Source organism: Miscanthus floridulus, chromosome 2, assembly GCF_019320115.1.
Source record: "Miscanthus floridulus cultivar M001 chromosome 2, ASM1932011v1, whole genome shotgun sequence".
In the NCBI taxonomy this organism is placed as follows: Eukaryota; Viridiplantae; Streptophyta; class Magnoliopsida; order Poales; family Poaceae; genus Miscanthus; species Miscanthus floridulus.
Window position 1 is genome coordinate 146,669,167 of NC_089581.1, and position 27,499 is coordinate 146,696,665.

At 48.4% G+C, this 27,499-nt stretch overlaps 1 protein-coding gene across 1 annotated transcript; it reads right to left on the bottom strand.

The window, feature by feature from the left end:
• Positions 1-4,222: 4,222 nt before the first annotated feature.
• LOC136540007 (membrane steroid-binding protein 1-like) lies at positions 4,223-7,330 on the bottom strand. The gene is made up of 2 exons (XM_066531995.1): positions 6,852-7,330; positions 4,223-4,738 (listed from the first exon to the last, which is right to left on the bottom strand). Exons 1-2 carry the CDS (start codon positions 7,184-7,186, stop codon positions 4,480-4,482), a joined length of 594 nt encoding a protein of 197 aa, XP_066388092.1. The 5' UTR covers positions 7,187-7,330; the 3' UTR covers positions 4,223-4,479.
• Between the last annotated feature and the right edge of the window lie 20,169 nt (positions 7,331-27,499).

A 27,499-nucleotide genomic window follows, 5' to 3' on the forward strand; every position in this document is an offset into this window, starting at 1 on the left:
AGGTCTCCATCCCAACGACTCCACCGCAGCAGCAGCACCCTCCCCAACCCCCCGTACAAAGAAAGTAACCCAACCGCTTTCAAAAAGAAAGAAAGTAAGTAACGCAACCAACCTATCAAGCTGGTTCGGTTGGCTGATTCGTTTATGTGAGAGAAAAATACTGCTGGCTGTTTATATAAATAGTGTCTATGTGAGGGGCTGGCTGAAGCAATTCGCTTTGCGGTTCCTGCTTTGCCAGGACACGACATTCACTTTGCGGTTCCTGCTTCGTCCTCCGCGTTTCAATTCGCTCGGTGTATAACTAACAGGACGAAGAAAGGAAGGGCGGCCGGCGGCCGGAGCCGTGCATCGCGGTCCAGTCGAGAGGAGGAATAAACCACCAAACGAGCAAAACACGACTACAGTCTACAGCCAAAACACAGGGCCTCGCTCTCTCAGTCACAGGACAGAACTCTAGAACTCCACCACCTAGAAATCTTTCTCGTTAGATTAGGTTTCTCTTTTTTGATAAATTGATCGGTGCATGCAGTTTAACAGAGCGCACTTTAATTGATAGCTACATTCGGTTTAGAATAGGTGAATTGGGATTGCACAATTCAATTCTTTGGTGAAAACAATGCTACGAACCAGAAAATTTCTAGGCCATGGCCAGCCCACTCTTTCATGCATACATTTCAACATATACGGGGTATAAAACAAACGAAAAACCTACCCACCCGTGAAAATAATATCCTGGCATTGCGTTGCGTTGTGCGTGCAACTGCGCACGAGGAGCCAGGTCGTCGTGGCCGTGCTCGTCCTCCCGTGGCCAGCTTTTGCACGCAGGGCGCGGCGCGCGAGAACAACTCCAACGACCAATAATGCGGTAGCTCGGTGGGTTGTACATGTACATCGACCATCAGATGCACGGTCCACTACTGACTCTCGTATGATTGGGAGACGATGCATATCATGCATGTATACTACAGCACAACACAACACTGGTTATATATATGCATGATTCATGATATGGGCTGTATGATTAGCCGTGAACTGTCCGTACTTGTGCTAATACCATTACCAGCCAATGCAACAACTGCTCTGAACAGTGCTTGATATATATATATATATATATATATATATATATATATATATATAACCCACCGTTAGGATGTATGATGCTTAAAAAAATTAATGATGTATTTAGACTTAAGGGTATTTTTGACTTTTTACACCTTTGACACCGTTATGAGCCAATCTGACGCCAGTGGCATGGAGGGTAAAAAAAAGTCGGAGCAGTGGCGCTGAAGACCACTGAACTTTTTCAGTGGCTTACAGAAAATTACGATCTTTTTTAATTGCTCACAAAGAAATCTCTCTTTCAATTAGGATTGTTGAGGGGTCCTGCGTTGCTTTCATTTCATCCGCTGGCGCTGGCACCGGTACCAGCACCTGTGGGCTTCTTCCCTGACGTAGATTCGGATATGGGTATAGCGTTTCCGAGGGCTGTCCAGAGTGCACTTTGATGCATTATTATGTCGAAAACTACTAGTCAGGCAATCAGCCTGTCCGTGCAAGATGGCCAGCCAAGCATTGAATTGAATCTAGGGAAACCAATGAGAAATGGCGTTGAGGATCCCTTCCTAATAATAAGCGACGAGCAGATGGCACTTTTTTCCCTGCTATTTTATAGCTCGCGTCCGTGGATCGTACGATGCACCGCGGCGACATTAGCATGGAGCGGCATGGACAGGCAAAGAGCCTCGTCGGCTCGTCGCCTCGTGTAAAACGACAGGATTTGCTAGGGTCCAGTTTAGTTGCAAAAAATTTTGTAAAATTTTTCAAGATTCTCCGTCACATCAAATCTTTGGACGCATGCTTGAAGCATTAAATATAAATAAAAAATAAAACTAATTACACAGTTTAGACGAAATTCACAAGACGAATCTTTTGAGCCTAATTAGACTATAATTGGACCCTAATTGTCAAATAACAACGAAAAGTGCTACAGTACATTTTACAAAAAAAAAATTCGCCGTCTAAACAGGCCCTCGGAGAAATTCGGAGAATCACCTGTGTATAGCCATCTGGTAAACAGGCCCTCGGAGAAATTCGGAGAATCACCTGTGTATAGCCATCTGGTACTATAAGACGTCAATGTCAGAGCCATACCGTGCGATCCTGATACCCCAAAGCATGGAGCGGCATTGATGTCATCCATCCGACGCGACGACGCCTGCCACGATATTTTGTAGCAACAGTGGCAACCTGGACCCTCTTAATTCAACATGTTCTGGTCGATCTGCCAAATGAGCGAGATCCTACCATACCAAGCTGGCGCTGGGTTCCGACTCGGATCGTCTCAACTCTCTCGTCCTGCTACAGTCCAGAGAGGCGAAAGTGAGCGCTCCGGTCTCCGCTGGGGGAACCGGCGGTCTTCCTCGCCTCCGATGGCCTTCGGGCTTTTGCGAGGTGGTGGAGACTGCTAGCCTCCTGACGGTCGGAGGTATAGGTCCTAGTAGATCTAGGTTTAAGTTTTCGGCGGCGGTGTCAAGGAATAAGGTCCTCTCGCTCTCTTTCCCGTCTTGGTGGTGCTCCGCTCCGGTGCCGTCAACGAGGGCGTGGAGGAGGGATTCCCTTTGTGGATCCCCTGTACAGGAGTCCGGTGCTGGCGGCTCGTCGGCAGGTGAGTTCGCTGGCCTTGTGTTCTGAGGATGGAGAGGCAGCTTCGGTTTGTGCGGAAGGCAGGATAGTGGAGCTATAGGCTCGGTTGTTCCATGGCGGCGTCAGTCGGCAATGTCAATTCTGCATCTTGGGGCGCGTCCCCGGCCGGTGGATCCTCAGCGTTTGCTTCATCTCGTCCAATATGGCGGGTGTCTACTGCGGCTCTTCTTAAAGCCTGCTGGCGATGGAGCTCTGGTTGACCTGTGGTTGGCGGCGTTTGGCTTCCGGCGATGGAATCGGGAGGATTTGGGCTGCAGGGGTTCTAAGGAATGGTTTGTAATTTCTTTGTTTTTTAGGGACCTTTGTGCTTTTAGCTCGGAACAGCTGTCTTCTGTATCCTTTGTCAACGTATCTATCAGCTTGTTCGATTGGCTGGTTCGTATCGTTGCTGATTCGTGAAGAAGTACTGCTGGCTGGTTTGTGTGAGAGAAAAATACTGTTCCGACTGAAAATTTACGATCGTTTACGACAAGCCACAGCCAAATGAACAGGCTGTATATTTGTAGAGTCCCTGTATGGTATCCTTGTACGTTGGATAAAAAAAAAGAAGAAGCTGGCGCTGGGTCGCTCGCTGGGGAGGACCAAGTGCAAGCAAGTTTTCGAGAAAATTCGCGGGTCCGGAGGGCAAGGGATGCCCAGAACGTACGTCTGGTAGGTCGGCCACTGAAAGGCACAGGCAGATGCTGTGTAAAATCTCCGGATCGGCCCTCCTGTCCAGTAATCAGTCCTCTCTGGCTGGCTCGCGACTGCCTTCGTCTCCGTCCGCTTGGATTATGGCGCGAGGGCACAACAGAGGAGGAGGAGAGGACGAGGGGTGGTTGAGCCGGCCGAGCGAGTGGTGGCGCTGGCAACGTAGCGTGGATTGTGGCGCGAGAGGGCTCCAGATTGTACTGGACCGAGCCCTGCCGCCACATGACGCGACTCGGCGACGGATAGATGGATAGCGCTGCCTGCCTGCCTGCTGCCCAACGCCTGTGGCACATAGGAGTAGATGCCAAGAGAAGGGAGAGACGGGGCCCGTGCTCCCTGAGACACGCCATGTGAGCAGACGTGCGCTCCCCTGCCTCCCGCTCTTCCTCTGCTCCGCCCCGGACCACGGCGGGAGTCAGTGGACACGGTGTAGCTAGCCGGACCCGACCCTGCGTCGTGCTGGTCATCACACTGCATTTACCCCCTACAGGGCTCAAGATTGCAAGCAAGACGGAGATAAACGGAGATAAACGAGCGAACGAACGACACGAACCCCCAAGGCTCCAGCAGCTACAAAAGAAAGAAACGGGCCAGACAGTTTGGCGTCAATGCCGCGAGCTGGGGGCGGAAGGAGCCGGCCGACTCAAACAACCTTCAATCGCAGACGCATCATATGCGTGGAAAAGTGAGGGAATCTGGCAAAAGAATGGACGCCATGCTGATGCTGTTTTCCGCCAACGCTAAAAAAGTAATCAGGCTATGCATAGGCCGCAAATTATGGTGCTTTAGCTGACAGCTTGTTGTATATGAACAACAAAGCCACGAATCATGACGCAAATCACGAATATACAACCAAGAGCCGAACATGGGCTGTTCCTTAGGTCTCCAATTTTTTTGACACTCAAAATTTCCTTAGCCGCTACAGACACAAAAGAAATGGGACATAGCAGGTACATTAGTTAGTAATCGCACATACATATACAGCAACCGATTACGACAGCGGCGTCACCCACAAGTGAGCGCATCAGATCTACAGGCTGATATCCAGCAGCAAGTAAAAACAGAGGACGAGACAAACCAGTAGAGTTAGGCGTCCCCTTCCTCATGATGAAGCCCAGCAGTGTTCTGACCACTGCCTGCTGCGTCTTGACAGGCAAGGTGACCCACCCTCGGATACCTCTCCTTGAATTTTTCCTCCCAATCTTGCAACACCTCCAGCTCATCGGGGCTTAGGCCGTCCAAATCCCCGGTGAGGTCATTTGGGTCAAATGACATCAATGCCAGGGCCCGGGTTGCATCCCTCCCAGCAAACAAGGAATATGGTCCCTGAGGGCCATAAAAGAGCCTGAGGGAAAAATATCAGGGAACACAATCATGACTCTGTGAACAAGGGGGGAAAACCACGTTTTATATATATCCGGTAATGACGAATGATCTTATTGCAACAGAGCCTAGCCCAAGGGCATAGCATATACTATGTATGAAAGTTATCAGAGAAAATTGCAGAATCTGGTAAGATGCATACATTCTGCTTGTGCATAAAGTGATAAACAAATCTTAGTACAAATGTCATCTGCCAGTAGGAAGCATGTTCAGAACACATTGCACAAGTGTCAAGCTCAAACCTGAGAATTGGAATCCAAACAGAAGCATTTTGTCGAAAATTATTTGAAGGACATAGTCCTATATACCTAATTCCTTGGCAGTATATGGGCCAAAAGAACACCCCACTAGAAAACCACAGTATCAGTTCTAGAATCTAGACAGTCTCAACAAATACAAATATGCTTGTTGCCTGTTGAAACAGCAGCCTAGTTAAACAAAGCAAGGAATCAAGGGTACCCGACAGTAGCTATATACACTACTGATTGCAGGCTACATGATAAACAATAGTGACCAAACTACAGTAGTATATGATTCCACACACTAATACAGTACTACACTCTAGAAAAATGTGGGGCTGAAAGGGGTGAGATGGCACATGATAAACTATATCACCCAGACAGCAACGAGCAAACAAATGGAACTGAAGAAACAAGATGCATAAAGCAATCAGATATGTAAATATCGGTATTGCAGAAGATAAGGGGAAAACCAGTAAAGGAGTTTGGTACACCAGGATACCATAGCAACGGATACAAAACTAAAATGCAGTGTAAACTAAATATGATGGTGTTTGGACCCAGTAATTTCAGAAGAAAGCATCAATTGGAGTCCAAATGAAAACTTCATCAAAATATTATAAGGTACAGAAACCAGATAGCCCTTAAGTAAACAAGGGAGTTTAGCTTCAGAGCTGCTAGAAGTAGTTCAGCCAGACAAGGTAAGCATAAAACTTGTTTTTGTTTTACAATTCCGATTTCTCTATAATGAAGCTAAACAAGGTGTTGTCCTCCGTAACATTGCACTATAGGTTAAATTCTAAACTGATAGCTTCCATAAGATGAATGCTAAATATCTATCCACTGAGTATTACAATCAAGGAAACTAATGTACTAGATTTAATACTTGACTAATTTTAGAATATAGCTATACTGGACCTGATAAAATATTTTACATCAAAATGAAAGATCGAGCATATCCACCAGCAAATCTCCTATTTCATCTCCTATACCTATAATTTTTAAGAGATCTCCTAAAAGAAGCACCCTCTCTCCTAAATAAAGGAGACAACCCCCTCTCCCCTATCCCTAAAAGAAATATAGGAGACAAATTTTAGGTAATCTGCGGAAGCAATAATCTCCTATATCCTAACTTGATTTTAGGGTACTCTCTTGAAGCAATTTATAGGAGATGCAATATAAGAGGTCTGGTGGAGATGCTCTAACCTAGATTCTGGTGCATATTTCTCATCAAACATGAAACATCTAACCTAGAATCCTAGATACTGGTGCATCTCTGTATGTCATTCCATAACAAAAATTGAGCTACAGCCTACAATACTCACCATTGACATAATATCATAATATCTGCATCTCATTTTCTAGTTAAACAAAACCATTTGAGCATGTGCTCAGGCACATGATGTACTAATAAACCATAACTCACAGGTCTAAGCAGCACCCAATATAGTTATATGTCTGCACCTGCTCCGCATTTGAATTAATATAAGCTCAGGCCTCATGGTGCTTTTTATATCAGACTAATGCCTTACAGTTTCTGGATCAAATGGACCATTCGCGTCACTAGTTTGGCAAATCACAATCCACCTAATAACTACACACAGCAGCTCAAGCTCTTCACCTTAATGCAGACCATCTCACCGTCAAACGTAGATCAGCCATTGCCACCTCATAACTATTAACTAGTTTGTGCAATTAGCACTACGTATTGGATTCTTATAAACAGTTTCCGCTTGAAACGAAATCATGTTACAGTAGCAGATTCTGTTCGATGAGCAGCGTATCAGGCCGCATCCCGACCAAATCGGAGGGAGCAGAATGGAGTGCAATCCTCACCTCCCGCGGGAGACGTCGTAGACCTGGCCGCGGATGGCGATGAGGATCTGCTTGGCGGAGTCCTTGCCGTCGTACGCGCTGAGCTGCTCGAGCGTGACCTCGCCCACCTCCACGGGGTCCGGGTACATGAAAGGCATCGGCTCCTCCTCCTCCTTCTCTTCCTGTGCCTTCTCCCCCTCGCGCTGCTGCTGGGGCGGCTTGGGAGGTGGCGCGGGTGCGGGGGCGACGAAGAGGGAGGAGACGAGGAGGTAGGTGGCCACCATGAGGGCGAGGATGGTGGCGGCGGCCCCGGGCGTGAGGCCCGTGTAGGCCTGCAGGGCCTCCGCGATCTCCATTAGGGTTCGCTGGCTGCGACCGCGAGGGCAAAGCCTACTTGGGTTTTGGGAGGTGGAAGGAGGCGGGGTAGGTGCTGCTGTTGACTCGGTGACTTCGCACGCGGAGAGCCGGGGACGGAAGTGGAAGGGAAAGGGGCTGCGGTTTGGACCAGGGTCGGCAGCCGGGCGCGGCCAAGCCGGGCGACAGCGAGTGGCAGCGCAAAAGCGGCAGACGGCAAAAAAAAGTGGCACGCTGCGCCTGCGCGTAACGTAAACCAGCCGCAACTGGCACCGGGCCCGGCAGCGTTGTTGGGTTGGGTCAGGTTGGGCCCGTGCCGCGTTTGTCATTCCTTCCTTTGTCACGCGAGCGGTATTTATGCAAGCAGGCCTGAGAAACGTAAATGTTTGGGAGGTTGGGCTATTGGCCCAACTGACGGCCAACTAGCCTAGAGGCTTTGGGTGTCATGACCAGCAAGGCGGGAAGGAGAAGGAAGAAGTCAAGTGGCTAAGAGAAGTTGGGCCTCGCGGGTTGTCTTGTTCTGGGCTTGGCCCGAGTAGGTGTAGGGGCTCGGCCCAGGTTGGTAGGCGGTGGAGTGGCATATATGCCTTGTAGCTGTAGCTGAAACAGTTATCGAATAACAGAACTCCGAATTGCTTCCCCAATCCTCTTATCCCGCTCGCCCCCTGTTCTTGCTGTTCTTGCTCTTCGGCTCCCTCAAATTCTTGCTATCCTACCCCGGATTCTGCCTCAATCCCTCCAAATCCGTGCTAGTTCGTGACAAATTGGTACCAGAGCCATCATCCTCGGCGGAATTTTTTCTTCCCCGATTATCTGGTCGCTGAATCCGGTCTGGCGCCGAAGAAGAGAGCTCCATCGTTGCAGGCGAAGATGGCGAGCAACGTCGACAACCTGACGCTTATGATGCAGCAGATGATCGACAAGATGACGGAGTTCGAGGCCTGGCGAGCCACCACCGACACCTCGCTCGGTTCGTTGCTCACCAAAGACGGCGGCGAGGATCACGCACTTGGAGAAGACGCCGAACCCGACTCCACCACCGCCTCCCCCGCCGCCTCCACCGGCAGGCTGGATTGCTGGGAGCGTCGACCTCAACCGCGATCCATCGCCAGGGGAGCACCCGTCTGCTTCCTCTAAGGAACAGCCCAACGGGCACGGCGCGGGCAGAGGGATTCTCGGTCCGATTCCGGGAACCGACCCTCCGCCGATTAACACCCAGGGTACGATTCCAGACCTCTCTGTTCATATTGCAAATCTTGTTCCTGGTTCGCATTCTCATACATGTCATGCCGGATCCACGCCCAAGATGGATTTCCCCAAGTTCGATGGTGTCAATCCAAGGCTATGGCGTGAGCAGTGCGAGGTGTATTTTGAGATCTATGGGGTGTCAGAAGCAATGAAGACAAGATTTGCTACCTTGAATTTCATCGGCTCAGCAGCTCTTTGGCTTCAGACTGCTCAGTTGAGAGGACGGTTTCAGAATTGGGAGGCTATGCATACAGCGGTTTGTGCCCACTTTGACAAAGATCAGTACCCCTTGCACATGAAGCAACTGGAGAACCTTCGTCAAACAGGCTCTGTAGCAGATTATCAGAAGAGCTTTGACCAATTGGCTCACAGTATTTTGTTGTACAATCCTTCTTATGATGATGTCTTCTTTGTCACTCGGTTTTTGGGAGGATTGAAGGAGGAAATCAGAGCTCTCACATTGCATAGGCCACCCAACTTAGAGACAGCAGGTACTCTGGCCTTACTGCAGGAAGCTGAGTTAGAAGCAGCCAGGAGCAAATCCCAGTTCAAGTCTGATCATTGGGACTCTGGAAGATTTCTGTTCAAGTTCAGTAACAGCTCAGATAGATCAAGGCAAAGAAAGGAGGAAGGGAAGGCAGTTGATAATTCTGTGCCCAATCCTACTTCAGACAAGCTGTTGGCTCTTAGAGCTCATAGAAGAGCTAACAATCTTTGTTTCACTTGTGGGGAGAAGTGGACAGGGAGAAATCATAAATGCCCCACACAAATGCCTTTGCATGTGATCCAAGAATTGCTTGAGGCAGTGCAAGTAGAACCTGATGAGGATTACAACTCTTCTGAGGAGGATTCTGAAGCACAGGCTGGTCAGGTGGTCATGGCAGTGAAGCCAGTTGCTAGTTCCATTGCTGATGTGAAGAAAAGGAACAGGACTTTGAGACTGAGAGGTCACATAGGCTCCCAAGAGATTCTCATTTTAGTTGATTCTGGGAGTGCTGCAACTTTCATTAGCACCCAGGTGGCTTCTAAGCTGCAACATTCCTTGAAGACTGAAACCCTCAATTTTGTTGCTGCTGATGGGTCACCAATGGTATCTGATAGTGTTGTTCCAAAATTGCATTGGCATGTTCAAGGACACACTTTCCAGTATGACACCAGAGTTATTCCATTAAGTTGTTATTGTTAGCCCACAGGATCACCGGCTCAGGTGAGTCGACCACTCACCAGTCTTACCGATCACGGCCGAGCACGACCGAGGCTGTCCGACCACACCCTATGGCTATAGGTACAAGAAGAGGGAGTTCATTGTTAGATAATCTACTGCTTCCTTATGTGAACACACAGCAAGGGAAGGTAGCGCCGAAAAGGCCTCCTGCTGCGGTACTGTAGCCGCTGCAGAGACAGGCGCCGAACGGCTCACCTGCCGGACTGTAGCCACATGCAGGGACAGACGCAGAAGTCAGTCCTGCTGTGTTATCTAGTTACTGTTGCAGCATGTGCGCTGTACTAGGACTAGATGGATAGAGTTGTATATATAGTTTGTCACTGCAACTCAACAAAGAGAGTTCAGTTTTGCCATCTCCTATACAGGGCTCTAGCCAACGCTGGTGCCTGTACTGCGTGTGTGTACTCTGTTCTTCCTCTTCTTCTACCTCTAGCCATAGTGTGTGTGGTCGAACAGCCTCGGTCGTGCTCGGCCGTGGTCGGCAAGACTGGTGAGTGGTCGACTCACCTAAACCGGTGATCCTGTGGGCTAACAAGTGGTATCGGAGCCATACAAGCGCCATCGCCACACTAACCACTGGCGATGACGGGCGGTTCGAAAATGAGTGACAGCAGTGGCACTGCTGTGGCTGCCCAGCCACGACCGGAGGTCGTTGTTCGCACGGTACAGGAGGTCAGCGGCACCAGTTGGCCGACGCTGACTCACACCAACTATGGAGAGTGGTCGGTGACCATGAAGGTCAAGCTCAGAGCTCGACGGCTCTAGAATGTTGTTGTCAAGGGCACCGACAATGAGAAAGATAACATGTCAGCGTTGGAGGCTATCCTCGCTGCTGTACCGGTGGAGTACAGGGAGCCGTTGGGGGCGAAGAGCTCGACTAAGGAGGCGTGGGAGGCTATTGCAGCAATGCGCATCGGTTTCGACCGCGCAAAGAAGGCGATGGCCCAGCTTCTGAAGCAGGAGTACGCTAACCTCAAGTTCAAGGATGGTGAAACGGTGGAGGACTTCTTCCTCCGCCTGCAGACGCTCATCAGCAAGCTGAAGAGCCATGGTGTCACCATCGACGAAGAGGAGGCGGTCTCCAAGTACCTCCACTCTGTGTCGACAAAGTACATCCAGATCGCTCTCTTCATAGAGACGATGTTGGACTTGTCCATCTTCACTATTGAGGATGTGACAGGTCGTCTGCGGGCGGTGGGCGAGCGCCTGGAGCAGGCGGCAGCAACGAAGGACAGCGGTAAACTGCTGATAACGAAAGAGGAGTGGGCTACTCGGAGGAACTCCGGGAAGGCAGCCTCCTCCAGCTATGGTGACGATGGCAAGCGTCGCGGCAAGGCTTCTTCAGAGAAGAAGAATTAGGTCGACCCCAACGCTTGTCGGCGCTGCAGGAAGACAGGCCATTGGGCACGAGAGTGCCCAAATCGCAAGCAGGAGAAGAAGGCTGAGGCTCATCTGGCGTAAGCTGATGATGATGATGAGGTCACTATACTGATGGCGACGTTCCATGCACTGCACGATGTCGAGGCCGAGGAGAAGGAAGAGACGACGACGGTAGAAGGACCTGGGAAGGCCCTGAAGGCTGTCAACCTCGATAAACCACGCGCCCAAATCCACCTCGGACGTGTGGGTGCCGACCAGGAGCAGCGGTGGTATCTGAACTCTGGTGCCAGCAACCACATGACGGGCTCCAATGCATCCTTCTCTGAGCTCGACGACGATGTTACCGGTACGGTGAAGTTTGGTGACGCACATGGGTGGTAATCTAAGGGCGCGGCACCATCATCTTCAGGTGCCAGAATGGGGAGCACCGCGCGCTAACGGATGTATATTACATCCTGCAATTGCGTTCCAGCATCGTCAGCATTGGTCAGCTGGATGAGCGCGGTAGCGAGGTACTGATCAAGGACCGAGAGCAGCGACTTCTTGCCAAGGTGAAGAGGTCCCTGAACCAGTTATACCTGCTCGACCTGAAGGTAGAGCAGCCGGTGTGCCTGGCGGCAAGGCACACCGAGGAATCGTAGATGTGGCATGCTCGGTTTAGACATCTCAGCTTTGACGCGCTTGGTCGGCTGGTGAAGATGGTCCAAGGGCTATCCCACATCAAGCACGGAGGCGAGCTGTGTGATAGTTACCTGGCCGGGAAGTAGAGGAGGCTACCATTTCTAAAGGCGGCCAAGTATCGCGTGAAGGACGCTCTCGAGCTCGTCCACGGTGACCTTTGCGGGCCGATCACGCCAGCTACAAATGGTGGTCGGCGGTACTTCCTCCTGCTCGTGGATGATTGCAGTCGATACATGTGGCTGCAACTCCTGACAAGCAAGGACGAAGCGGCGGCGGCGATCAAGAAGTTCAAGATGCGCACGGAGGCCGAGAGCGGCAAGAAGCTCCGCGTGCTGAGGACTGATCGCGGCGGCGAATTCACTTCGGTGGAGATCGTTGTGTACTGCGTGGATTAGGGTGTGGTGCGACACCACACCGCGCCGTACTCGCCACAACAGAATGGTGTGGTGGAGAGGCGGAACTAGATGGTGGTCAGCATGGCTTGATCCATGATGAAGGCCAAAGGCATGCCGACAAGGTTCTGGGGTGAGGCGGTGACTACAGCAGTGTTCATCCTCAACCGCGCTCCGACCAAGGCCCTAACGGGCGAGACGCCGTTCGAAGCTTGGTATGGGCTCAAGCCGAGCGTGTTCTTCCTCTGGATATTCGGCTGCATCGGCCACGTCAGGAAGACAAAGCCGATCCTCACCAAGCTAGAGGACAGGAGCACACCGATGGTGTTCCTAGGCTACGAGGAGGGTACCAAGGCGTACCGGCTCTACGACCCACGCGGAGACATGGTGCTTATCTCGTGCGACGTCATGTTTGATGAGAAGGCGGCTTGGGACTGGAGCAGTCCGAGCACGGGGGAAGCTGGCGTCTTCACTAGCACCTTCGTCGTCGAGCACCTGGTCATCCACGGTGGTGGAGACGCTGGGGAAGAGGTGCGGAGCACTCCTACGGTAGACCCGAGCACTTCAGGAGGGATGCTGAGTACTCAGGGAGGAGTGCCGAGCACTACTGGAAGGATGCCAAGCACGCCAGGAGTGGCGCCGGGAGGTTCTGCAGTGGTGGCGACCACTCTTGGACGGGTGTCGAGCACTCCCGTGGTGGAGCCAAGAGGTCTTGCAGTGGTGCCGAGCACTGCAGGAGTAGTGACGAGTTGTCTAGAAGTAGTGTCGAGCACACCGGCAGAACAAGGAACTCCATCAACACTGATTGAGTTCGTCTCACCTCCAAGTGGCATCACTGAGTTCGTGGATGCCTTCCACAAAGGTGAGGAGGTGTGGTTCCGCAGGCTAGACGACATCGTCGATGACACAGGGCCCTCAGGATTGCATGGTCGGCTGCTCAATGACCAAGAGCTGCTGCTCGTCAGTGCAGAGGAACCACCCACGTTCGCGCTGGTTGAGCGTGACGGAAACTGGCGACGGGCGATGCTGGAGGAGATGAAGGCGATCGAGGAAAACAAGACATGGCAGCTCGTCGATCCACCTCCAGGATGCCGTCCGATCAGCCTGAAGTGGGTGTACAAGGTCAAGCGAGACGAGCTCGGCGCCATTGTCAAGCACAAGGCGTGCCTCGTCGCTCGAGGCTTTGTTCAGCGCGAGGGCATAGACTTCAAGGAGGTCTTTACGCCAGTAGCGTGTATGGAGTCGGTCTGTTTGCTACTAGCCTTGGCAGCAGCAAAGGACTGGCGCGTCCATCACTTGGACGTTAAATCGGCCTTCCTCAACGACGAGCTGGTGGAGACGGTCTTCATCAGGCAACTCCTAGGTTTTGCCATCAAGGGAGAGGAGCACAGGGTGCTCCGACTGCGCAAGGCGCTCTACGGGCTGTGGTAGGCCCCACGAGCATGGAACGCCAAGCTTGATGCCACGCTGGGCGAGCTTGGGTTTCAGCGGTGCGTAACCGAGCACGCGCTCTACACGCGGTGACGGGGGAAGGAGGAGCTCGTCGTCGGCGTGTATGTGGACGACTTGATCGTCATCGGCGCGCGCACGAAGGACATCAACAGCTTCAAGCGCGAGATGGCGGCTCGTTTTCAAATGAGCGATCTCGACGCACTCTCCTACTACCTCGGCATCGAGGTGAGGCAGGGGAAGGAGGAACTCACGCTCTGTCAGAGCGCGTATGCCTCCAAGCTGTTGGAGCGGAGCGGCATGGCTGAGTGCAAGCCATGCGTGACTCCGATGGAGGAGCGACTGAAAATGACGAAGGCCAGCACCGCGACGAAGGTGGATGCAACACTCTATTAGAGCATCGTCGGCGGTCTGCGCTACCTAGTCCACACAAGGCCGGACATTGCATTCGTCGTGGGCTACGTCAGTCGCTTCATAGAGGATCCCAGAGAGGATCATTGGGCTGCGGTGAAGTGGCTACTATGCTACGTCAAGGGGATGGTAGATCATGGGATCATCTTCCCAAAGATCGACGGGAGTAGGCTGCAGCTCACTGTGTTCAGCGATACAGACATGACGGGGGACATCGACGGACGACGGAGCACCTCTGGTGTGCTCGTCTTCCTCGGGTCGGCACCAATTTCATGGTTGTCGCTGAAACAGAAGGTGGTGGCGCTATCTACGTGCGAGGCAGAGTAGGTAGCGATGTGCCAAGTTGTATGGCTGCGTCGGCTGCTGGGCGAGCTGACCGGTGCGAAAGCTCACCCAGCAGCACTGATGGTGAACAACGCCCTCGTGAAGAATCCGGTTCTGTAGGACCGGAGCAAACACATCGCCGTGAAGTTCCACTTCCTCAGGGACTGTGTTAATGGAGGGCAGATCGTCATCGAGTTCATCAAAATTGGTCGGCAACTCGCGGAAGTCCTCACCAAGCCGCTCGGACGTCTTCGACTCACGAAGCTGAAGGAGATGATCGGCATGGAGGGGGTATAAGGGATAACAGTAGGATTAGGGAAAGATGTAACACCCCGGTGTTATGCCAGCATTTAGGCACCGCAAATCATGCATATTGTGCATCATCAAGCATCCTAAGTATCCATGCCTAACTATGTAAATGATAACTAAAACCATGCTTCGAAACGTATGAAACATACTCGTGAAACATGAATATTGCATACACTTGTTTAGAGTTGTTTTTGCCCTAATTATGCTTGCTAGGTTAGTAAACAGGTTTGGCTATAATTGTAAATCATCTAGAATTATTTAGCACAGTTTTTGGAGCAAAGTTTGTATTCAAGCTTTTGACAAAATATGCATTTGAAATCTTTATTGAAAATGGTCAAAAATTCTTCCTATTTAGCTTTTACTTCCCAATTCAAAATCTATGCAAAATTTTTAGTTGGTCCCTAAAGCAAAGTTGTAGAGGATTAAATTCTAAGCAACTTTTATTTTTGGGACATTTTCAAAAGATGTCATTTTCTTGCTCAAAATGATATTTGAAAACTGGTATTTGAAAATTTCTTGAAAATAGAATTTGAAAAAGGGTTTTCTCCTTTCACGGGCCGCCGCCTCCTTTCTTGCCCACGGCCGAAGCCGGCTCGGCCTGCCACCGCGCCCGCCGCTCGCTCGCCCGCCCACGTCTGGACCAGCAACGCCTTCGCCGCGGCCCAGCCCACCTCGCGCGCCTGGCCTGCCTCCGCGCTGCGCCGCGCCGTTCCCGCACGCCGCGCCCGACCTCGTCAGGACGCGCTCGCCGTGTGGCCGCCATGCGCCGACGACGCACGCCGCGCGGCAGCCCTGGCCTGACTCGCCCTCCACGCGCTCGCCTTCATCTGCTGCCCCCGCTGCGCTCCCCACTTCGCTCTCCCGCTCTCTCAGACGCAGCGACAGCAGCAGCGCGCGCCCGCTCTCGCCACCGAACGCCGCCGCTGCTCCACCGACGACGTACCCCTCCTTCCACGCCTTCTTTCTTCGATTCCCGCCGCCAGCAGCTCCGCCTAGGGTCCCTGCCTCGCTTGCGCTCGCTCGCGGCCGCCGTCGTCGCGGTACGGGCCGAGCTTGGCCGCCTCCTTCCTCTCCGGCGAGTGCGCTACCGCGGCCGTGTGGTCCGTCACGCCGCCGGGCCAACGCCACCCTCCTAGTCGGTGCGGCTCGGCGTGGTGTGCATGCTGGCACCGCCTGCGCCACCGGGAGAGCTCGCCGTCGATGAGCACCGGTCGGTGGGGCTCCTCCCCTGTTCTCGGGTCGCTGACCCGTGGGGCCGCAGGGCCCAGCCGCAGTGACCGGTGGAAGTTTCGGGTGCACAGCACCGGGTGCACCCAGCAATTTTGTCGGCTGGTTTTGAAAAGGAATTAAGAAATGAATTTTCAGATTTCTGTTAAATACTTTGGAAAATGTTTGTGTACTCATTTTGGCTCCAAATTTGTGGAAACAAATTTTGCTAGGTTCCTTGTCACCAGATCTACATGATAAAAATATTGCATGTCATTTGTGAGATACTTTTCTGTAGAGCTTTAATTAATTCTTGATATTGATGATATCTTGAAAAATGGTTAATAAATCCTATATGTATCAGAAATATATAATTCCAAGTGTGTTATTCTTCTTGTGTAATGTACTTCCTAGGAAAAATATATGCCATGCATGTCTTGTAGAAAAATTATGAGGTGTAGTTCAAGTGCCTTTAATGGCTGATTTTTGTTATTTTTGCTAGAGAGCAAAATTTGTATAAAACATGCATGTGATAATTTTGTACAGTGATTATTTGTGGTGTAGAACATGGGAAAAATATTTCATCTGTTGTTTGACACTTTTCACAGTACAAAGTATTTTCATGTTCATAATCATGCCCTAGCTTGTTATTTTTGTGTAGGCTCATCCACTCATCCAAATGCCATAAAAATCTGATGGTAGACTACTTAGGGTAGTACTGAGCTATGGTAATTTTCTAAGATTTTTCTGAGCTATAAAAATAGATGTTGTTATTCAAACCTATTATTAACTAGGGTTAATCAAATGTTACTTTGTGTATGCTTAAGGAATTAATGAAGCTTTGGTGTATCTTTGAAGCATTTAATGAGATGTGTTAACTTGGCATATTAGTAGTAGAAGAGAATGCAGTAGATGACATGTGCTTGTAGTATATGTTCTTGGATGATGTTGACTACCTTGCATTCAAGCATATCCCTTGTGTTCATTTCATCCGATGCACTTTTGCATAAGCACTTACGCACATGCATCATACAGGATCGCAAACCGAGAGCCCAGTCATCATACCCAAGGTGCCCGAGGAAGAGCTCGAGGTGCAGCCACAGGAAGTGACCGAAGCCGACGAGGAGGACGTTGAGGAACTTCCGGAGTGCCCAGATCACCGCCCGAGCTCCTTCGAGAGAGGCAAGCCCCGAAGCATTTTCTCCCCGGTTTGCAATTATTAATTAAATGCTTTACTTTAATTGATGCATTATGTTCAGGAGTTGTTTGCAACCGTTGCTGCATTATACCTTGTCTACCTTTGTTATACTATATCCTTGTTACCCTGGTATCCGCAGTCGAGTCAATGCTTAGCTGGCTTAGACCAGTAGAAGTCGGGTGATTTCCTGTCACCTGCGAGCTATAGGTGGTTACCTGGATCTGCTTGGATAACTATGTAGTCATGGTATAACTAAGTGTTAAATGAAGTTGAGACCGGACGGAGACTTACAGAGTTTTGGACTGTAGTGCTTTCTGTCTATGTCGATTAAGGACCGACCGTTGTTGGGCCTCAGGTCATGTTGAACGCATGCCTTACATTTAGCTGGCTGAATAAAGTACCTTTCGACCACGAAGCTGGGAGATTATTCGGGCCGAGTAGATTGCCCGCAGCGCACTGTGCCGGAGCAGGTGTGGTAGGACACGGGGGTGAGATGATAAGACCAAAGTGCAGTCGGTCGGCCCCGGGTACATGTGGTTCCTGGCAAACTCGAGATTTCCTGGATAGTTGACTCGGTGACCAATACCTCACTTTAGCGGGTGAGTGAGGTTTGTGTAAGGAATAAATCACCAGCTGGTTAGGAATCGATTCGAATCGCCATCGCTCCTGGATAGTGAGCACTTGACTTGAGTGACTTCATCATAGTAATGTTGAGGGAACACTTGAATAGTTATAATGAATATTTCCTTATGGAAGTTGTTAATGATCATTGGTTATCATTATTTGTTTAATCACATGCTTGCTCTAGTATAGGTGCAAATATAGTCGACAGGTTAATAATAATTAACTTGACAATAATGCTTTTGGAAAGGTTCTTGAAATGCTAAAAATGCCTCTTTTTGCAAATGAGTCAGCTACCCTACTATAAAGCCCTTCATAATCCTTGGTGTCACTTTATTTTCGGTTATGTTGGGTAAGTCTAGCTGAGTACCTTCTCGTACTCAGGGTTTTATTCCCACTTGTTGCAGATGGGTAGATGTATTACGGCTACTGTATCAACTGCCTTTATCCTGCGATGGGTGATGCTTAGGACCATGGGCATGGTCATTCCTTACGTCTCGTCTGATGCTTTTGTTGGAGATGATCATTAGCTGGCACTGTATTTGAACTCCGTGTGAGTGTGTGTGGTTTTGAACAAATGGCTTCCGCTACTTCTATTTGAACTCATTTTGTAATAACTATGTTTAAACTCTGATGTATCTGCGATGCGAACTTTTATGTAATATGTGATGGTGATCGCTAAACTTATTACGATCTTGGCTGGGATGTGAGTTGGTTTGAAATCCTTCATGATTTCACGGACTACCGGGTTATACGGGCTTAAGTTTGCTAAATTGTCTGCTTTGGCGGATGTTTTTCTAACTTAATTTCATATAATTGGTCGGTTCTGTTACAGCTGGCATCAGAGCATGGTTTAGCATGTTACTGTTCACAAGTGTATTTAAAACAAAAAGGCATTTGAAAAACGTGATTTCTAAACTAAAAAGTGTGCTAGTGGTCATATCCTTTATGCCCAGTTAAGGACTCTAGGTGGCTTAATTAAGTACTGACTTGGGGTTCTTGCATCATATTTCTCTTTCGTCGCTCATACGGCGTGCTATTGTATGAGTGCCACTTGTTTGAGTGGTAATGTATGGATCATTTGCCTCTACGCCTCGGTAAGTGTGAGTTGTGAGAGCATGATCGGATACACCGCCGATCTAGGGTGAATGCTTATATGATGCTGGAGTAATTACATGTTCTATGCATGTTTTACAAAGGTATCTCATGTGTGGGTATTCCGTCCGCTGAGGCAATGCCATCAATAGGATGATGGTTCAGGTAGTTACTACCGTTGTACATGTATCTGGGGATTCGTGTAGAGCGTGTAGATAAAAATTTACTGCTTTTATGTATTCATTGGAAATTGGGCTAAAATGAATCTTCTATAGGTACATAACAACGTTATCGTGTAGAACATATTAGATACGTATTTAAGAGATCGTTTGTATGCCACCGAATTCATCGCTAGAAATCATTTATTTTATAAGTTTGTGAGAACGTACGGCACGTACATACATCATATTACTTGTGCATTTCATTCATGTCATGCATTCCTCCCCTTATAAATTGATTATCTCATTTTGATAAAAGTTGTATCACCTAAAATATGTTCCCACGGGGTAATAAAAGAAATTTTTGCTACAGATGGCCCGCATGAAGCAGACTGCCCATAAGTCCACCGGAGGAAGAGCACATCGACGTCAGTTGGCCTTGAGGGAGCACCGCACCATGGACACCTTCTTGAGCGAGTTTGGCATGCCGACCTTGCTTTGGAGAGTGCTCCATGATGTGGGGTACCCAGAGGGTCAAGAGCCGGTGTACTCTTGGAATGAGAGCCAGTTAGCAGAGGATGGACTTGCAGTGGTAGAGATCACAGTTCCTGCTCTTGGTGATGCTCCAGAGTGGGATGGTTGGCACTTGGAGTTTGAGGGTCGCACTCCTGTTGAGGGTGCAGAGGGAGCAGCTTTCCGTGTCATCAGGGACATCATGGGCAGATTTCCCAGTGAGCTTGCAGCAGCTCTAGCTGGCACCTTTCCTAGGGATGATCCTCATGATGCTATTTGGGTTCAGCCTCAGGGAAGTGCTTTGGTCAGAGGTCTAGCTGAGGGACAGGCTAGCGACAACCATGCTATGAGTGCTATGTTTGCCGCTATCAGAGCGTATCCGGGTCTTAAGTGTACCTACTGGACTTTGACTGGCTTGCGTGGTGATGATAAGCTCAAGGTAAGAAAGCAGAAGAAGAAGCAGGCACGTGCTATAGCTAGTTTGCAGGAGCAGTTGGTTGATATGAGCTTACAGTGGGACCAGGCGGTAGAGAGAGGTGATAGAGCTATGCAGCGGGTGCATACGTTGACTCAGGCCAACCACAATGCAGACCGCATGATTGGACAGTTGGTTCAGGAAAGGAATGAAGCCTGGAACGAGAGGGACCTTCTGCTGTAGAGGGTCGATGAGCTAGAGGAGTACAACGTCAACCTACACGACGAGTTTCACGTGCTCTACAATGGGGTTTATCCCCTATGCTCCTCTAGATGCCGCTGGCATGGACATCGACGACAACGACGAGGATGACCCTGTAGTTTCACCTGGGGGCGATGGTGATGTCTCCGACCCCGACGACAGCCCCGAGGCGTAGGCTAGTTGCCTTGCGCTAGTGTTAGGTCCTGTCGCGATGACCTTTCTTTTGTCGGCATGTAACCTAATGTAACTTGTTTCGAACTTATGAGACTTGGCATGTGATTGAAACTTGGCTAGTAATGCGACATCTGAACGCATAAAAGTCCAATGTATGTATGCTGGCAATTCGGTTGTATGGACGCGATGTTTGCCTTTGAAGTAATTTAATTAGTGATGTTGTTTTAATTGGGATGTGATTATTGTGCCTCTGTTTTATTGTATGAATTTATTCTCTCCAGTAAATTTAGTACGGCATAATTTTTCATTCACTCACAATTATTATAGCTTCACTTAATCATTACTTATTGCTGAAATATGCAGATGACAAATACTCATCGTACCACTTATGAGGCCACTGAGACAGGTGGTAATGGCGCTGGGACAGGTGGAAGTGGTGGAAACAACATCAACAACAATGAGCCCCCCCATGAACCGCATTTGTCACCTCCTCCCTCGTTCACCCCAGAGGTGTTCTTCGCACAGTTGCTCGGGAGTCAGCGCAACACGGAGCAATCCCAGAAGAACATGGAGAATTTTCTGCGTACCATTGCCCACAATGTTTAACGCGGTAACAATCAGGGTGGTGGCAATGGGGTGAATCAGTACAGCAGCTTTAAGGATTTTATGGACACCAGGCCGCCAATATTCAAAGAATCAACAAAACCACTCGATGCTAAAGAATGGATCAACACTATGGAAGATAAATTCCGTGTGTTGAGGATGACTGAGGTATTAAAAACTGAGTATGCTACACATCAGTTGCAAGGGCCAGCGGGAATGTGGTGGAAGCATCATTGTACCACCTTCCCTCCAAATGCTCAGATTACGTGGAGAGAGTTCACTGAGACCTTCCGTGGAGTTTATATTCCACTCGGGCTGACCGAGATGAAGTTGGGAGAGTTCTTGGCATTGAATCAGGGCACCAAAACCGTGACACAATATTTGCATGCTTTCAACAACTTGTGTCGTTATGCTCCCGACATGGTTGACACCGATGCTAAGAGAATCACCAGTTTCAAGAGGGGACTCAATCCAAAGATGATGAAGCATGTGGGTACCAACACCCGCGCCAGATTCAACGACTTTATCAGTGATTGTCTGAAGCAGGAAAAGAACAACAACACCAGTACCGCAACCAAGACTCGCAAGAGAGCACTAGAGGGTGGTCCGTTCCAAGCAAGAGCAACTGTGGGAGGTCGTCCTCCCTATCGTCCATCTGTACCTAGCGCTAGGTTCAGGCCACCACAGCAGAGAGGTCAGAATTTTAGGGGACCATAGAAGCCTTATAAGATGGCAGTGCAGTCTAACAAGGCAGCCGCAACTACGGTACAGGGCAGTTCCAAGGGAGTTGTGGGATCTGCTAGTACAGTAAGGGGACCCTACTACAATTGTGATCAACCTGGCCACTTCTCAAGGTTGTGTCCTTATCCGCCCAAGAAGAAGCAGCGAACCTATACTGCTCAGGTGCATAGTATGACTGTGGATGAGATTCCTGAGGGAGAGCATGTAACCGCTGGTAAGTTTCCTATCAACCAACACCCTGCAGTTGTTCTATTTGATTCTGGATCATCGCATTCTTTTATGAGTCAAGCATTTGCACGGAAACATGAACAACTATGCACAGAATTGGGTTATGGTTACCATATAAGTTCAGCAGGGGCTGATGTTTTGACCAATCAGATGGTTCGAGGGGCAACCCTTGAATTAGGTAGCAGAAAGTTTCGAGTGAACTTGATAGTTATGCCTAGATTAGTTCTGGATGTCATTATAGGGATGAATTGGATGAAGGATTGGGGAGCCATTATAGATACAGGAAGTCGAGTACTTACCCTTAAGGATCCCCAGGGTGAGGGTACTTTCCAAGTACCATTGCCTCAGAGAACGGACCTTATAAGTGTGACATGTGCTACTGAAGTTATTCCTATTCATCAGATTCCAGTAGTGTGTGAGTTTCTGGATGTATTCCCAGATGAGTTACCTGGTCTTCCGCCAGATAGGGATATTGAGTTTGGAATTGAGTTAATCCCCAGAATAGCTCTGATTTCAAGGAGACCCTATCGGATGCCTCCGAATGAATTAGTTGAGCTGAAGAAGCAACTAGAAGAGCTATCAAAAAAGGGGTTTATCCGGCCAAGCAAGTCTGAATGGGGGTGTCCCGCCTTGTTTGTGAAGAAGAAGAAAGAGGGCACATTGAGAATGTGCGTGGATTATAGGCCACTTAATGCTGTAACCATCAAGAATAAGTATCCCTTGCCTCATATTGATGTTCTGTTTGACCAGTTAGCCAAGGCTAAGGTGTTCTCCAAGATAGATTTGAGATCCGGTTACCATCAGATCAAGATTAGGCCACAAGATATACTGAAAACCACATTTTCCACCAGATACGGGTTGTATGAGTATCTTGTCATGTCCTTTGGCTTGACAAATGCTCCTGCATACTTTATGTTTTTGATGAATGCAGTTTTCATGCTAGAATTGGATAAGTTTGTGGTTGTGTTCATTGATGACATTCTGGTGTACTCCGAGAACGAGAAGGATCATGAAGAGCATCTGAGAATTGTCTTGACCAGACTTAGAGATCATAAGTTGTATGCTAAGTTTAGCAAGTGTGAATTTTGGTTGAAGAAAGTTCCTTTCCTTGGTCACATTCTGTCAGAAAATGGAGTTTCAGTCGATCCAAGTAAGGTGCAAGAGGTTATGGATTGGAAGGCACCGACCACAGTTCCTGAGGTTAGAAGTTTCTTAGGATTAGCTGGTTACTATCGCCGTTTCATACCAGATTTCTCGAAGATTGCCAAGCCAATGACAAGTCTGCTATAGAAAGATCACCAGTTCATGTGGACAGAGGAGTGTGAAGCAACTTTCCACACCTTGCGGAAACTATTGACCACTGCTCCTGTTCTAGCACAACCGGACATTGAGAAACCATTTGATGTGTTTTGCGACGCATCAAAAACTGGATTAGGCTGTGTTCTTATGCAAGAAGGAAGAGTCATTGCTTATGCCTCACATCAGTTGAGAAAGCACGAGGTCAATTATCCGACACATGATCTTGAACTTGCTGCAGTTGTGCATGCCCTAAAAATTTGGAGACATTATCTACTTGATAATATGTGCAATATTTTCATAGATCACAAGAGTCTTAAGTACATCTTTACCCAACCAGAGCTAAACATGAGACAGCGAAGGTGGTTAGAATTGATCAAAGATTACAACTTGAATGTGTAGTATCATCCTGGAAAGGCCAATGTAGTGGCAGATGCTTTGAGTAGAAAGTCACATTGCTTGAATGTGCAACCATTACTTGAAGATGGGTTCGATCTGATGCATCCTGCTGTGTTACATAGTATTCAAATTAGTTGCTCTTTGGATAGTAAGATAATAGAAGGCCAGAAAACAGATAAGGGAATATTTCACATCAAAGAGAAAATAAAAGAAGAGTTGTCTAAGCACTTTAGAGTGGATGAACAGGGCGTGTTGTGGTTTGACGATCGTCTTATGGTTCCCGAGGATCGAGAGCTTAAGAATAAACTCATGGATGAAGCTCACCTTTCTAAGCTATCTATCCATCCAGGAAGTAGTAAGATGTATCAAGAACTGAGACCTCATTATTGGTGGACCAAGATGAAGAAAGAAGTTACAGCCTATGTTGCTAGATGTGACACGTGTTGTAGAGTGAAAGCTATTCATATGAAACCTGCCAGTTTGTTGCAACCTTTGTCCGTACCTAGTTGTAAGTGGGATGATATAAGTATGGATTTTATCTCGGGTTTGCCCACTACTCAAAAGGGACATGATTCGATTTGGGTGATTGTGGATCGTCTTACCAAGACCGCTCATTTCTTACCTGTCAAGACAGATTATCGACCACCTCAATATGCCGAGAAGTATATTGCAGAAATTGTGAGGTTGCATGGTATACCAAAGACTAGTATCTGATAGAGGGCCACCGTTCACGGCTCACTTTTGGGAACATTTGCACAAAGGCTTGGGAACTAGTTTGATTCGTAGTACCGCTTATCATCCTCAAACAGATGGTCAGACTGAACGAGTTAATGCTATTCTAGAGGATATGTTAAGAGCCTGTGTGTTGTCTTCTAGGGGTTCATGGGAGTCATGGTTACCTTTAGCTGAGTTTGCTTACAATAATAGTTATCAAGAAAGTATCAAGATGGCTCCATTCGAAGCTTTGTATGGCAGAAAATGTAGAACACCACTGAATTGGGTCGAGCCAGGAGAAAGAAGGTATTATGGTATTGACTTTGTAGAAGAGTTCGAGAAGAAAGTCCATATTATTCAACAAAATATGAAGGGGGCCCAATCACGTCAGAAAAGTTATGCAGATAGAAGGAGACCCCTTGTGTTTGAAGTTGGTGACTATGTTTATCTGAAGGTCATGCCAATGAAGAAGAAACGTTTTGGAGTCCGAAGAAAGCTTGCTGCTAGATTCGTAGGACCATACAAGATCTTGGAAAGAAGAGGTCCAGTAGCTTATAAGTTAGAGTTACCTGAGACAATGAGTACCATCTTCCCAGTTTTCCATGTATCACAACTCAAGAAGTGTTTGCGTGTTCCGGAGGAAAGAATAGAACCTCGAGGCATCAAACTCAAATCTGATTTGGTGTATCATGAGCAACCGGTCCGTGTTTTAGACACTAAAGAACGTGCTACTCAGAATAGTGTGGTAAAAACATACAAGATATAGTGGAATCATCATGATGAGGGGGATGCAACTTGGGAAACGGGAGAATATCTACAAAAAGCTTATGAAGATTTTTATAACAAATGGTTCGTAACCCAAATCTTGGGACGAGATTTTTATAAGGGGGGAGGGCTGTAACACCCCGGTGTTATGTAAGCATTTAGGCACTACAAATCATGCATATTATGCATCATCAAGCATCCTAATCATACATGCCTAATCATGTAAATAATAACTGAAACAATGCTTTAAAACATATGAAACATGCTCGTGAAACATGAATGTTGCATACACTTGTTTAGAGTTATTTTTGCCCTAATTATGCTTGCTAGGCTAATAAAACATGTTTGGCTATAATTGTAAATCATCTAGAATTATTTAGCATAATTTTTGGAGCAAAGTTTGTATTCAAACTTTTGACAAAATATGCTTTTGAAATTTTTATTGAAAATGGTAAAAAATCCTCCCTATTTAGCTTTTACTTCCCAATTCAAAATCTATGCAAAATTTTTAGTTGGTCCCTAAAGCAAAGTTGTAGAGGATTAAATTCTAAGCAACTTTTATTTTTGGGCCATTTTCAAAAGAAGTCATTTTCTTGCTCAAAATGGTACTTGAAAACTGATATTTGAAAATTCATTGAAAATGGAATTAGAAAAATTGCTTATCTCATTTAACGGGCCGCCGCCTCGCATCCCGGCCCAGTCCGCAAGCTGGCCCGGCCTGCCTCCGCACCGCGCTCCTGCTCCCACGCGCCGCGCACATTCGCCGCGCACTCGCCCGACCGTGACAGAGCGCGCACGCCGCGTGGCCGCCATGCGCCGGCGAGTTCGCCGGGCGGCACCGCCGGCCTACCCCACGCCCCTCCTGTCGCGCCTACACCCGTCGCGCCGCGTCTGCCTCCCCCTCCTCCATCTCATTTGCTTCCTCTCTTCAGCCAGCGCAAGCAGCAGCAGCGCACGCACCCGCCACCGCCCACACAAGCGCCATCACCGGCGTTGGCCGTTCCGGCCGCTCCCGTTCGCCGTAGGCCGCTCCATCTCGCCAGCAGCTCCGCCTCCACCTCGCGCACCTTGTGCTCGTCTCCGTTCAACGTGGTAAGGCTCGAGCTAGCCGCTATTACTCGCCGGAGCACGGCTGTTCTCATCGGAGCAGCACGGCTCCGTGGATCTCCCCTTCTCGCTCCCTTTCTCCTTCCGTTTTCGCGCGCATTAGCGCCGCCTTGCCCCCGTGAACCTCGTGCGCGCCTCCCCGTGCCTTGCCGTGGCCAGAGTCGGCGTACCGCCGACGAGCCGCGCCACCGCTCCGCCATGCGTGCCGTCGAGCTCCATTCTGAGCTCCTCCCGTGCCTTCTCTTGGTGCACCGCGTCCGCCTCATCGCGGGTGAGCTGCTGGTGGTGACAGCACCGCCGGCTAGCTCACCGTCGGCGAGAGCCGGCCGGTCAGCTCCGCCCCTATTTCGGTCTGACCGACAGGTGGGGGCCGTTGACCCATGGGGGCCCGCTCGTCAGCGCCCTGACTCGGGTCTGGGTGCACAGCACCGGGTGCACCCAGCGTTTTCATCGACTGATTTTTAAAAGGATTTAGGAAATGATTTTCCAGAAAATGTTAAATGTTTCCAAAAAGTCATAACTTGCTCAAAATAGCTCCAAATTTGTTCAAACAAATTTTTGCTAGGTTCCTTGTCACCAGATCTACATGATAAAAATATTGCATGTCATTTTTGAGATACTTTAATGTAGAGCTTTATTTAATTCTTGATATTGCTTATATCTTGTAAATTATTTAGTAAATCCTATATGTATCAGAAAAATATGATTCCAAGTTTGTTACTCTTCTTGTGTAATGTACTTTCTAGGAAAAATATATGCCATGCATGTCCTGTAGAAAAATTATGAGGTGTAGTTCAAGTGCCTTTAATGGCTGATTTTTGTTATTTTTGCTAGAGAGCAAAAATTGTATAAAACATGCATGTGATAATTTTTGTACAGTGATTAATTAATATTTAGAACCTAGGAAAAATACTAAATCTGTTGTTTGACACTTTTCATAATACAAAGTAATTTCATGCTCATATTTAGGTCCAAGCTTGTCATTTTTGTGTAGGCTATTCCACTTATCCAAATGCCATAAAAATTTGATGGTACACTACTTAGGGTAGTACTGTGCTATGGTAATTTTCTAAGATTTTTCTATGTTATAAAAATAGATATTGCTATTCAAACCTATTATTAATTAGGGTTTAATCACATGTTGCTTTATGCATGATTAAGAAATTAGTGAAGCTTTGGTGTATCTTTGAAGCATTTAATGAGATGTGTTGACTTAGCATATTGGTAGTAGAAGAGAATGCAGTAGATGACATGTGCTTGTAGTACATGTTCTTGGATGATGTTGACTACCTTGCATGCAAGCATATTCATTGTGTTCATTTTATCTGATGCACCTTTTGCATAAGCACTTACGCACCTGCATCATACAGGATCACAAACCGAGAGCCCGGTTGTCATACCC